General features: G+C 28.7%; 1 protein-coding gene across 6 annotated transcripts in view; it reads right to left on the bottom strand.

The window, feature by feature from the left end:
- Nucleotides 1–229: 229 nt before the first annotated feature.
- Nucleotides 230–12218, bottom strand: part of shep (RNA binding motif single stranded interacting protein alan shepard) — a 130491-nt gene continuing 118502 nt past the window's right edge. For 3 of the 6 annotated variants that reach the window (XM_089218563.1, XM_015524293.2, XM_015524298.2), the window contains 5 exons: nt 10074–10231; nt 9830–9989; nt 7675–7929; nt 5939–6052; nt 230–5554 (listed from right to left, as the gene is read on the bottom strand). In XM_089218563.1, the coding sequence (XP_089074689.1) occupies nt 5411–5554; nt 5939–6052; nt 7675–7929; nt 9830–9989; nt 10074–10231 (831 nt within the window). In that variant the 3' untranslated portion in view covers nt 230–5410. Of the gene's footprint in view, nt 5569–5938; nt 6053–7674; nt 7930–9829; nt 9990–10073; nt 10232–12218 lie in introns of all 6 variants that reach the window. The other 3 variants (XM_015524297.2, XM_015524296.2, XM_015524295.2) reach the window with 3 other exon arrangements.

The following is a 12218-nucleotide window of genomic DNA, read 5'->3' as shown; positions in this document are numbered from 1 at the left end:
ATGTGTAATACAAATCATTTTGAAGTTTCGATGAAGAACGAAATTTCTATCGAAATATCGTCCCTTCCAGACGCTTAACACCTTCTTGATAATAAAACACGTTGAAGATTTAAATATTTAAATATTTATATTATGTTATTTCTATTTATTAACGTTTTTTCAAGCGAAATACCTAGAGGAAATGTGTAAAAACATATAATATCAGATGACTAAAAAAACCACAAGGCAATTTCGTAATAACTTTAGTTTTTATTAATTTTTTTGTTGTTTTTATTCAATTTTCACAATCACGCAAATAGTAGTCTTAGTCTATGAAAAAAAAACTTAATAATTATAATATAACCTATCCTTAAAATGCAACAACGCCAAAATTTATCAAACCCAATACAAACAAAACAAAAAAAAAAAAAAAAAAAAATGAACAAACGAGACCTACGTTTAAATGAGACATAATATTAAATATAATTCAATAATATACAAAAAAAAAAAAAAAAATAATAGTATTATAAATTAATTAATTAAATGAAAGAAAAAATTATAAAATACGTATAATATTAAATAATATCAATAATAATTTATAATAATCAATTTTTGAACTCGAACTCAGCGAAATCAGAAAGGAGAAAAAATCATACAGGGATAAATCATTAAACTATACACATAAATTTTACGGCAAGACTTAATAACTAAGGCCTTCTACATAACAATGATCAGTCACAATTAATAATACAAGACACCGGGTGATATAAATGAGTTAAGCCGTGAGTACCAGATGTTATGGGCAACTCTTTTTTTTTCACATTAATTTTTTATGTTTTAATTATAATTATAATTATTATCTTTTAACGCAACTTTTTACCCGCCGATTTTAGGGAGGGGGGACCAGCAGTCTCAATCACAACGTACAAACATCTTGTTCGCACATACTTAATATATATATATATATATATTATATTATTATATACTATATTACTTATTATTTCTCCTTTCTTAATATAATTTTTTTTCAATACAGATTTTTTGCTTATTGAAATTTTATCGTTATCACTAACTTAAATTTAAATTAAGACGTACGTTTAAAAGCAAAAAAAAAAAAATTCTTAACATACTAAAGCTAAATTGTTTTGTTTTTCGGAAACAAAAATAATGACAAGCTATATTATGTTTAAAACAGCTTCGAAAAAACGACATTCGAACAGTCGTCCTTTTTATTAATTTTTATTTTTCTCTTAATATTATTATAATATTTAGGCTAATCATGTGTAGCGTACGCGCAGTACGCTGCAGAAATAAAATGAATTTAATATTAGACTTTTAATTAATGTAAACATAATATCGTTATCATTATCATAATAATAACACTTAAAACTTACATACTACAAATAAGTCGTTACATACTATAACGTTCGAATTTTAAATCATATTATTAAACGTAGGTAATACGTGCTATATTAGATAATATTTTATTATTATTCTTTTGAAATATTAAACGCACATATACACATACGTACATTATAATTATTATATTACACGTCGAAGAGTTGTTATCGACATTACGTCTAGGTCCAGATATTATGATAAATAGTAATTATAACATGTCATCGGCCAAATTACATTTAAGAAAAAATATTTTAATTTATAAACAGAACATGATCTATACACGCAGAATATTAATTTGATGTAAGGCCACTGTTTGGAAACGCCGAAAACCGCAACAGATTTCATACTATAATATATTATTATAATATACGTACATAGTTTATGTCGTACTTGAATCGGAAATGTTTGCATACCAAAATTTTTTGATGCATTATTTATTATTTATATTATTACCTATTCGATTTTATTTTCAATTTTATTTCATCCCGATCTACTGAGGTCGTACCTCTATGTTAAATCGTGTGAACGGAAAACTAGTAGGCACGTAATAAATCAATCTCCGGAACTCGCGGAAAAATATTTACTTTTTTAACGATATTTTCATTTTGTCTTTAACACAAATAATCATGCGCAAATAGCGTCCTGGGAAGACACCGATGTGCTAAATATCACATTTAAAACTTCATACGTTTTATTCAGACAAAGGCGCTTAGGCGAAACCAAGTCTTATTATTACATTTTTATTATATTTTTTTTTTATGGGACAGAATACAAAAATACCCCTGTAAAATTTGAACAGTCGTATGTATGTACAATTTCATTTCATAGTTAACCCAGAAATTCTCTAAGAAAATCGCTTTTCGTACTAAGAAAGACAATTTACTAAAAAACGTAAGTAAACAATACCAAATAATAATAATAATAAACTATACTTTGAGTGAAATACAGTCAAATTAAGATAGCATTACTACGATTTTTAAAAAGGGCGTTACAATTACAATGGAATCGAGAAAATTTGTTTAAAATTTTCTTTCAAAACCGTATTTACACATATTTAATAGATCATATATATTTTATAAATTTATCGAAAATAATAATACAAAAAAAAAAAAACTAAATAATAAAACTAAAATCTGTATAACTCACGACGAGAAAAAGAGAGAAAAATAAGAAAATAAAAAAAGCTATTTAAAACAAACGTATTTTTTTAGTACAGTCATAAAACAAGCACCGAGGCACGATTTCTGCAGTTTTACTATATAATAATATCTTTTGGATTAATGGAGCGTTATTAATGGGATATTATTGTTAATTAAACAATAATAAAAATCGTAGGTCAATTATTGATTTTTTTCCTTTAAAAATTATTCTTAAATTATATAAACCACATAATATGTATTATAAATTATATTATACAAAATATTATAAATTAAACAAAAGTATCGACCTGACTAATGCGTCGTGGGGAGGGATGAGAAAATCGTGGAGAAATAAAAACGAAAATATTATTGTGAGTTATTAGTATGTTTATGCGAATTGTGGTGGTGAACTTTGTGGTAGAAGACTTCGATGTAACTGGGGTCAGTCGTACGCGGAAAAAAATTTAAAAAAAGATTACAATGGACAAAAAGGTCTCTAGTCTGTGAGGGGGGGAGGGTCGGTACCAATTCTCTTTAACCAAACAACGAGATACCGATGATAAATGTTCCCGATTCTGGATAAAATGAAATAAAATTCAAAATCGTGGTCCAAAGTATGGTGTTGGAAGTCGATATTCGTATAAAAGTCCCGATTGAGTCGAAGAAGGCAACAGCGTTTGAGAACATCTCAAATTAATATAACCATTTTTGTTATCAATTATTATTGTAAATCGGTGACGGAAATCACGATTTACGATCGAGTGAAATATTCTAAATATGACGAATGACATATTTTTATCTTTCAGTCCAGTCCACACAAGCACACAAACAAAATATTCGCAAACACATTATTATTACAACTATACTATCTAATGTTGTCAAAATCATAAAAATTTAGATGAATAACGAAATATCACATTATAAAATTTATACACTTTTTTTAATATCTATTATATTATAAATTTATAACCATAGGCCGAAAAAATGGATCGAAATCAATCGTCAATTATAGAAGAAATTAAAAAAAAACAAAAAAAAAACAAATAAATAAATAAATAAATAAAATATGATAATAATAAAAACAAAAATAACTCTTTTCTTTTATCTTTCAAAAATATGTACCTAAGTAAAGGTAAAAAAATAAACATTCTTTAAATTTCTTCATTAAATTTAAAATAAAAAGTTGAAATGTATTCATTTTTTTCAAACGGTACACAACATTTTAGTGACTATTAACCGCTGACATGTACTAACACATGTATCACAGAATTTCAAGGAGACAAATTTACCAAAAAAAAATTCAGTCGCTCGGATACAAAATGGATGGTTATACTACGGGGGAAGGGGCGGGGAGTGGTCGACTAGGCGACAATAAATTACATTTAAACTTATATTAGGCTACATAGCTATATACTTATTAAACAAAAATATTATTGTTAAATTTATCAATAACTTAATGAATTAACTTAACCCTAAATACATTATTAATTTATTATTATTTTTATGTTTATTACTAACGTAATAATTTCGTCTGTCAATTTTACTCGAACTCGGCAATGACTTACCGGATGCGATCACTGCAACGCGAATCGGGTATTTCGAATTTATTATTACCTACCATATTAAAATTACATACACTTGGAGGCTTTATTTTTATTTTTTTTATTATTATTATTTTATTTTTATGTTTAGTTGCAACAGGTGTAACAGTTATACACTTAAAGGGACATCCCTTAAAATAAACATAACTTTCAAATTTCAAGAAATAAACGATATCTCCAACGACAAACAAAATTATAACTCAAAACACTTTTAACTTTATACACAATATTTTTAAAAATCAAAAAATGAATTTCAACACAACAAAATAATAAATAATAATTTCAATGAACATGTTAAAAAAGAAATAATTTAAAATTTAAAAAACAATTATTTTGAGGACCAAAAGTTATAGACATATTGAATGTTGTTTAATATAATTATTATTATTATTATTTTTTTTTTTTTTTAAACTCATTGCTGTAAATTTATTCAGCAATATGCCGAATGTCAAATTTAATACGTTTATTAATAAGTACATATTTTTTGGACCGTATGAATCTACTATTAACTCTTTTCGATAATCTTTTTTATTACAATAATGATACGTATTCTCGTTTCATTATAAAAATATAACGTTCAGTAAATGTTACTGTAATAACTCTAAAAATCATTTAATAAAAAACTGCACAATTTAGATATAAAACCGTTTTTACGATTTTACGCCTAAACAATGAAGCGATTAAAATGAATTTAATGTTTTTTCAGTAAAAATAACTGAACACGATGAAATGAATCGCGAAACGATAAAACGCGTTGTTTAAAACCATTTTCATGTCAAAATAAACGACATGTTGTCAAGGGTCCGGAAAAAACAAATAGCATCGAGCGAAACAATCAATTTGGAATTTACAAAACAAGACTCGATAAGACTTGTTTGGAGGGAATGACAAATGAAACAAGTGCCTATTACAATAATGATTTAGAAATAATTACTCTACGCAAAACCACAATTGAGCTAAATTTGTATTGAACTAACATTTTTGTTTGTCTAAAACATATCGTTAACCTGTTACTCTGCGCTGATAAAAATTTTTTGAAAATTTTTTTCACAACGGAGTTCAACAGGTTGACTAATAGTATCAAATATTCTTTTATACATTTTCTGTTTAATTATTCACCTACATTTTGTAATTTTTAGAACTAAACAAATTTAACTAAATTTTGAAATGGCCAAGATAACTAATTAAAAAAAAAAAAAATAATAACGAAAATACAGCTTGGGAAATAAGACGGGTGTTACCAAATAATTTTTATCGACTTGGTTAGTTTTGCATTTTTTGTTTGTTTGTTTATTTGTGCGAGTAATGTTGATAGGAGTCATCGGGTGAAGCCGCTGTAGATGGATGTTCTTCTGGTGGAATTGGAACCGTGTGAATTATGTTTGGTGCAGCGCTTGTGTAGTACGGATAACCTGGGTGTGGGCCGGCCACGTACTAAAACATGGATACTTGATTAAAAAAAAAAGAGGCGAAAATGAGCAGTTTTTATAATAAACATGTACAAAAACGATATTTTATTACATTATCAAGAGATTCTCATTGCGATTAAATAACGATCATCGTAAATCGCTGGCAAAACACTAAATCAATAATGTATACATTACTTATTAAATTATTGCTAGCTGACTCTATACTATTGCTTTCTTATACGTACAGATTAGATAGCTGTTAAGTAAATTAGTTACGTACACAAAAACGGGTTCGACAAAAATAATCGCTTTTTATAGAAAGAATAAAAAAAAATATGTTACATGATCGTTTGTAATCGTTTAGAATCTACAAGAGTAATGAAATGCCATTAAAGCATAGTAGACTTACTGATCCATTTCCGATCTGTAAAGCAGACATATGTGTGGCGAGTTGCGGCATAACTGAACCGTATTGAACGGATCCAGGATCAGCTTGCTGAATCATCTGACAACATACAGGAGTCTTAAACAAAACATTTATATTTCAAATTAATTACCTCGTCTTAGTGTAAACAGTATGATAGTAATATAAATACAAAAGTTAGATAAACATACAAATAAACTTCTAATGAGTTTATATTTTAAAATATATATCAGAGATTCGGCACCAATAACCGGAATCGTAGCGACATGCCAGGTTAACTGTCGTGGTGGAGCTAGGTAAAGACTATTATTATATATTATGTTGAACACGATGATTTCAAAGTGAAAAAATAAAATATGACAGACTCAAAATGATGTATGTGTAGCGCTATATTAACTTTAATGAAATTGTTTGATTTATTGCTATGTATTTAATACAAAACAAAATAAAAAAATTATAATAATGAAAGTTTCTTAAACATTATAATAACGATATTGTGTGTAGATACCTAATAAAATGGAAATCGTTTAGCCAGTAGATAGCTGAGACGTATAAAGTATAGCAGAATAAAATAGTCAACATCAATCGCGTTTATTTTCATGATTTGTTGAGTACGTCTAGAATATTTCGAAAATCGAACAAAAATTAAAATTCGCATTGTTATCATTATCGATTAAATGTTGTATATTGTGGAATTTAAAAAAGATGATTCCAATCGATTAGTTCGAGGGATTCTATTGGTAATAAAAAAAACTACTTGATCTTTAAACTAACTGGAGTAGGTGATTCTTAGTCAGCATTAGACTTGAATAGTGACGTGCACTCAACCCTAGATTACTGGTACCTAATCACAAGGCTCCGAGAGGGTCATTTTTTTGTCACAAGTATGGCATAAAAATTGTTTACATAAGAATTAAGAATATCACTTGAAAATACGATGACTGATATAGTGATATTATATATATATATATATATCATGATTGAAGCCTAAAAAATTGTTTCTGAACATTATTTTACAAAATCCTTATGCTTCCAACAGGCGACACCACGACTAAAGCCCTAAACTGAATAAAACATTGAGAAAAGCATCTAAAATGTAATTTTCACGTCTTGATGAGCTAGTTGTATCTGCATTGTAATAGTGCAGTTACAAAAGTGATTGAATTTATATGTACAACTCATTAATGGGTACCTATTTAAAATTTAAATACACACAATTTTGGTAAACTGGATCTGTGAAAGAATATTTAATAAAAATAATGCATGATACGCATTTTGCAAATTGTTCTTTACTCTTAAAATATTAACAGCTAGGTGGAATAAAAATAAATATAGACCGTCGCAAGGAACGTAATTGTGTACCTATTTATGTTTTTTAATCAGAAAATTATGATACCAATTAACGACCAAATCAAACTGATAAAATTTAAATCAAGGAAGAAGTATTCAATGTAGTTTTTAGGTCATGATTGATTTAACTATCCTTAATAATAGAAATGATAAAAAATAAATTGTTTTTATCTTTTTGAGATTTCTCGTTGAAAAGTTTGATCTTTAGGCCGCTTCAAAATGTCTTGAGCCCAGAGTACTCAGTGTAGCGTACGAATAATAATATTATAGGGGTAGAGGAAACAGGACAGTAATACGTGGTTATTATAGGCAAAAAGTGTAGGTTAGGTTATGTTATGTATAATATACATTGTATATAATATGGCACATACGTCTATCGGGGCCAAATGATGTGGCGGCGCAGGCTGCATCACGTATTGCGGCAGCCACGTGGACGCCGGAATCGAGTATCCGTGGGCAGGCAATGCCTGCGTGGTGTAATGCCGGCCAACGTACTGCGCAAGTGCGGTGGCCGGTATGACGTGCGAACCGGCTGACCCAGCCAGACCGTTGTGGGGCGCTTCGTACCCAACGTGTGAGCCCTGTAACATGTAGTGCTGTACAGGAAAACGCACACATCCGCCGTTCTGTCATATAACAAAAAAAATTGTAAGAATTTATTAAATACATAGTAAAAACACAATAATAATAATTTAATAATGGTCATATAAGTTTGGGCTCGAAAGTCAATGCACTTTTTAGGGTCTTGCAAATGTCATTAAAAATGTTTTAAAAAATTGCCTCTAGTCGCAATGAATGAAAATCGCAACAACATCATATATAGATAAACAATGAAAATACTAAACTGTAATGTTAACATCTATATATGATTAATATTTATTTGATTGAAGTCTGACAATGACTTCAGTCTATGTGAGATTGAAAGATATTTTTAAATAGAAAATATTAGTACTTTAAGAAAAAAAGTTTTCAGCATCCAGGCCTCGATGTTAAATATATAATAATATTATACTCGTATACATATTAAACGATTTACACGTTGGACAGATAAAGATCATTAAATGTAATATTATAATAAAATAATAATAATAATATAAGTCGGTAGTGGGCCAAAGCTTCGTCCTTAAAGGGACGTCATGTCATGCGTACTTCAAGGGAGAAGTATTTTAAGGAAAAATGAACGTTAAACCTGTTGGTTAATGTATGATCGCTAATTTTCATTTAGAACAATATTGTTCGACACAAACCAACACACTGGTAAACAAACTATAATAATAAAATTATAAAAATAATTACTATACAATCAACACACATCTGTGAAGATTCAGCTAGATACAATATGATGAAATAAATATAAACTCAATCAGTTTCATATATTTAATTAAATAATAGTAAAAAAAAAATTACACATTTACGAGCACAGTTTTAGATATCTCATTTAAACGCATATTTTCTCTATTATTGTTTTTCTTAAAGCCATTAGTAATCATGTGAATTCCTAAAACTTGTTATTAAATAAAAAATTTGACTATCGGTGTTTTTAAAAATATTATGTCTTTGTTTGAAATTATACTGATTACACAAGTTGTCAACTTACTTGCTTACAACATTTATAAAATCTTGAACAATTATTTGTATTTGACGATATTTTTAACTCGATATAAAAAGGAGCATATTAAAATCATAAATATATAATCTAAAACACGCCTTTAAAAATGCGAAAAAAAATCTAATATATACCATAAAAATGCGAATACCATAAAGTTTGAAAATTGTATATTATACTGAATGACTATAGTTCATGAAACGCATTTTAATGTAAGCTAGCTATTTTTGTATAATAAACACTAAAAATATGTAAAATTATATGAATTGTGTCCTAATTATGTAATATACACAAATAACTTTTAATTTTACTACAGATATTGCATCATGATATGAATTGTTTTACTTTATAACTATTATAAGTTCGTTAAATAGTATTAAATGGTTAAAACTTTGATGCAATTTCTATAGATCTTAAACAAAATCATATTTAGTATTATTTTTTAGTTAAACATTTTTTATATATGAATGTTTATTTTTGAAGTAAAATTGTATATTATTACACCATAAACACAATAAGTTATAATGTGTATAACAGTATTGCTATTGATCAATTTTTAAATTATCTTCTGCAAAAACTATTAATAGTTATAAAACTATAATCAATCATTTAATGTTTATGTAATTGTAGATTATGAGCGGCAATGTCCAATATATATATATATATATTAATCATCAATAATAATGTGGTCAACTTATAGCGATACTGAAAAATTAAAGTAAATATCGAATAATATTAAGTGAATATAGAATAGACACATTGAACCTCGAGGATAATAAATTGTAAACTCTAATGCATTTAATGTATATACCTATGATGAAATTAAATGTTTAAAATTGAAGCGATCGCGTATGGGATTTCGAGTTAAAATCTATCTAGGTGGGTAAATAAGTATAATATATACAAAGTTCAAAACGTACCTCTGATTCTCTCCACAAACGAGAGTCTGATCTATAGCTTGGGTTCCTCTTCTTTTGACCACTGTCGGCGAATTTGACAAGCAAAGGTTCTTTAGACCCCGGCAACGGATTGCCATTGAACATTTGAATGATTTGTTCACACTTTTCTTTAGAGTCCATTCTGAAAATAAATATATGAAAAAATGTCTTTTCGAGAGAAAGTTCACATTTGTACACAAATAATAGGCATTATAATATGATTTACCTAGCAAATCCGACCCCTTTGCTGACCATATTTGTATCACGTAAAATCCTAGTCGATACTACCTGACCAAACTTCGACAATAGCGTATCCAAATCGTTCTCTTTGAAATTCGGTGGCAAGTTGGCTATGTACAAGTTGGTCGGGTCTTGTTCTTGCTGCTAATAAAATTAAATCATACAATATTATTTAAAAAATTATTTTTCCTTGAGTAACGTAAAAACAACCAAACAGTAAAAAAGAAATTTAATATTCATTATCGTTATTGTGTAATGTCCTGAATCAATAGCAGTGATCACACGCATAGGCTTGTCTGTGCATGTATGTGATTAAATATTTGTATCCTCTAACACGATAAAAAATAAATCCTGGATACATTACCTATGTATTATTATGTATTAGTGGAGAAACGTCAAACGCGTCATAACATATTATTAAGATTTACGCACATGAGAAAAAAACTAAAATATACATTTAACACATAGCATATATAATAGTATAAAAGTATTGAAAGCGTTACACTGTAGTGTATATTGTAGGTGATTATTGTTGCTAAACGATCAAAACGCAAAAAAACGTACAAAAAAAAAAAAAAAACGCTCAAACGCAGATGGAAGAAAATATAATAGTTTAATAAGGATTGCAGGTCGTATCCGTCGACACGAATCACGTCATTACTGCAGAGTCTTATGGGAAAATAAATCGACGAACGATGAGGAGCAAACATATTATTATTTTTATTGTGCATCGTCTTAACGAGCGTACCACAGTAGTTTCGTTCAGACGTTTGGAACATCGTGTAATTTAACATTATGTGGTATATGCCAATATTTTAATAATCCCATGGCCATTAGTCAAACACAATTGCAAAGACAATATTATCATTAAGAGGCGCGTAGACAGAAAACGGAAGCTATTGACAATAAAACAGAAGCGTAGGCGGGGAAGCGGCCAGAGAGAGCGAGAGAAACAGAGAGATTGTAAGCCGCGGTTTAAATGTCTGCACATACATCGCGGGCGTAGTATTAACGACGACGACGACGTCTATAAGTAGATTTAGCGTTTCAAAATTACTCGAGAGGTTTTGAAACTATTGATTTTTAAGCCGAATTCGCTGTTTTCTTTATTCTCATTGTCCCACGCGTTACCACCACACGGCGTTTTGTGATCCTAACAAAGGCTGTGGCTTAGAGTTTGATTTCTGAAAATATTGTGAATAACGTGTACATGACCCACGACGGTCGTCTTAGGAGATTACCGAGATTAAAAGTCTCAAACATAATATAATATACACTTTTAGGTACCAATACCTACCCGTTTCGAATAAAAATCGACTACTCTTATGTCTTATGTACTGCAAGTATTCACTTAATTCGTCCAGTCCATTACAACAAATTAAACTATTGACCATTTGGACTTGTGTGTGTTATTTTTATTTAGCACAGATGTGTTCAACGCAATAGTTGTGTATTTTTATATCGAATCGAAGATCGTCACGAGATCCAAACTCAAATTTCAAGCGAATTCCGTAAGTACAATAAATCGATTTATCAAACAATATAAATCCCCGCACAGACTACAATAACATCTATCAAATATATAATCATTATTTGAAGTCTTGAAGATAATCCGAAAACATGCCTAAAAAAGCTACGTTAGAGTTTCACTGTTTATTTGAAGGTCTATAGATAGATTACGACAGTGCGACGTTCTGAGGATTTGTTTAGTGGAGGTGGATGGAAAAATTGATTGAAAAGTTTTATGTGGGGTCAAACTACTGCCACCACTAAAATAACAACAGAATATACGTTTAATCTCAATAAAATATATTATTTTTACCCTAGCCACATATTTAAAAATAAAAATGAATTGCCATTTATTATTGTAAAAATGTCGTCGATTGTCGATTTTCTTTTTAAATAGGTAAATAATGAAAAACAACGTAAAACTACATAATAATGAATCGAATTTTGACGAGGCTGTTTTAGAGAATTTACGATTATTCTTTTCTTTTTTTTTTAGTCCAGAATTAATGACGGTTTAAATGCCAAAGCCGAAGTAAATTAATGTAACATGGTTTTCAAATGGTCGATAGCCAGTAAAAGGACAACGAATCGAAAATTATTCATCAATTATCAACAAATAAAT

Source organism: Diuraphis noxia, unplaced genomic scaffold (assembly GCF_037042655.1).
Source record: "Diuraphis noxia isolate RWA-SAM2 unplaced genomic scaffold, SU_Dnox_SAM2 contig0001, whole genome shotgun sequence".
In the NCBI taxonomy this organism is placed as follows: Eukaryota; Metazoa; Arthropoda; class Insecta; order Hemiptera; family Aphididae; genus Diuraphis; species Diuraphis noxia.
Note: the sequence above shows the minus strand (reverse complement) of the source record. Positions and strands in the feature narration are given on the sequence as shown.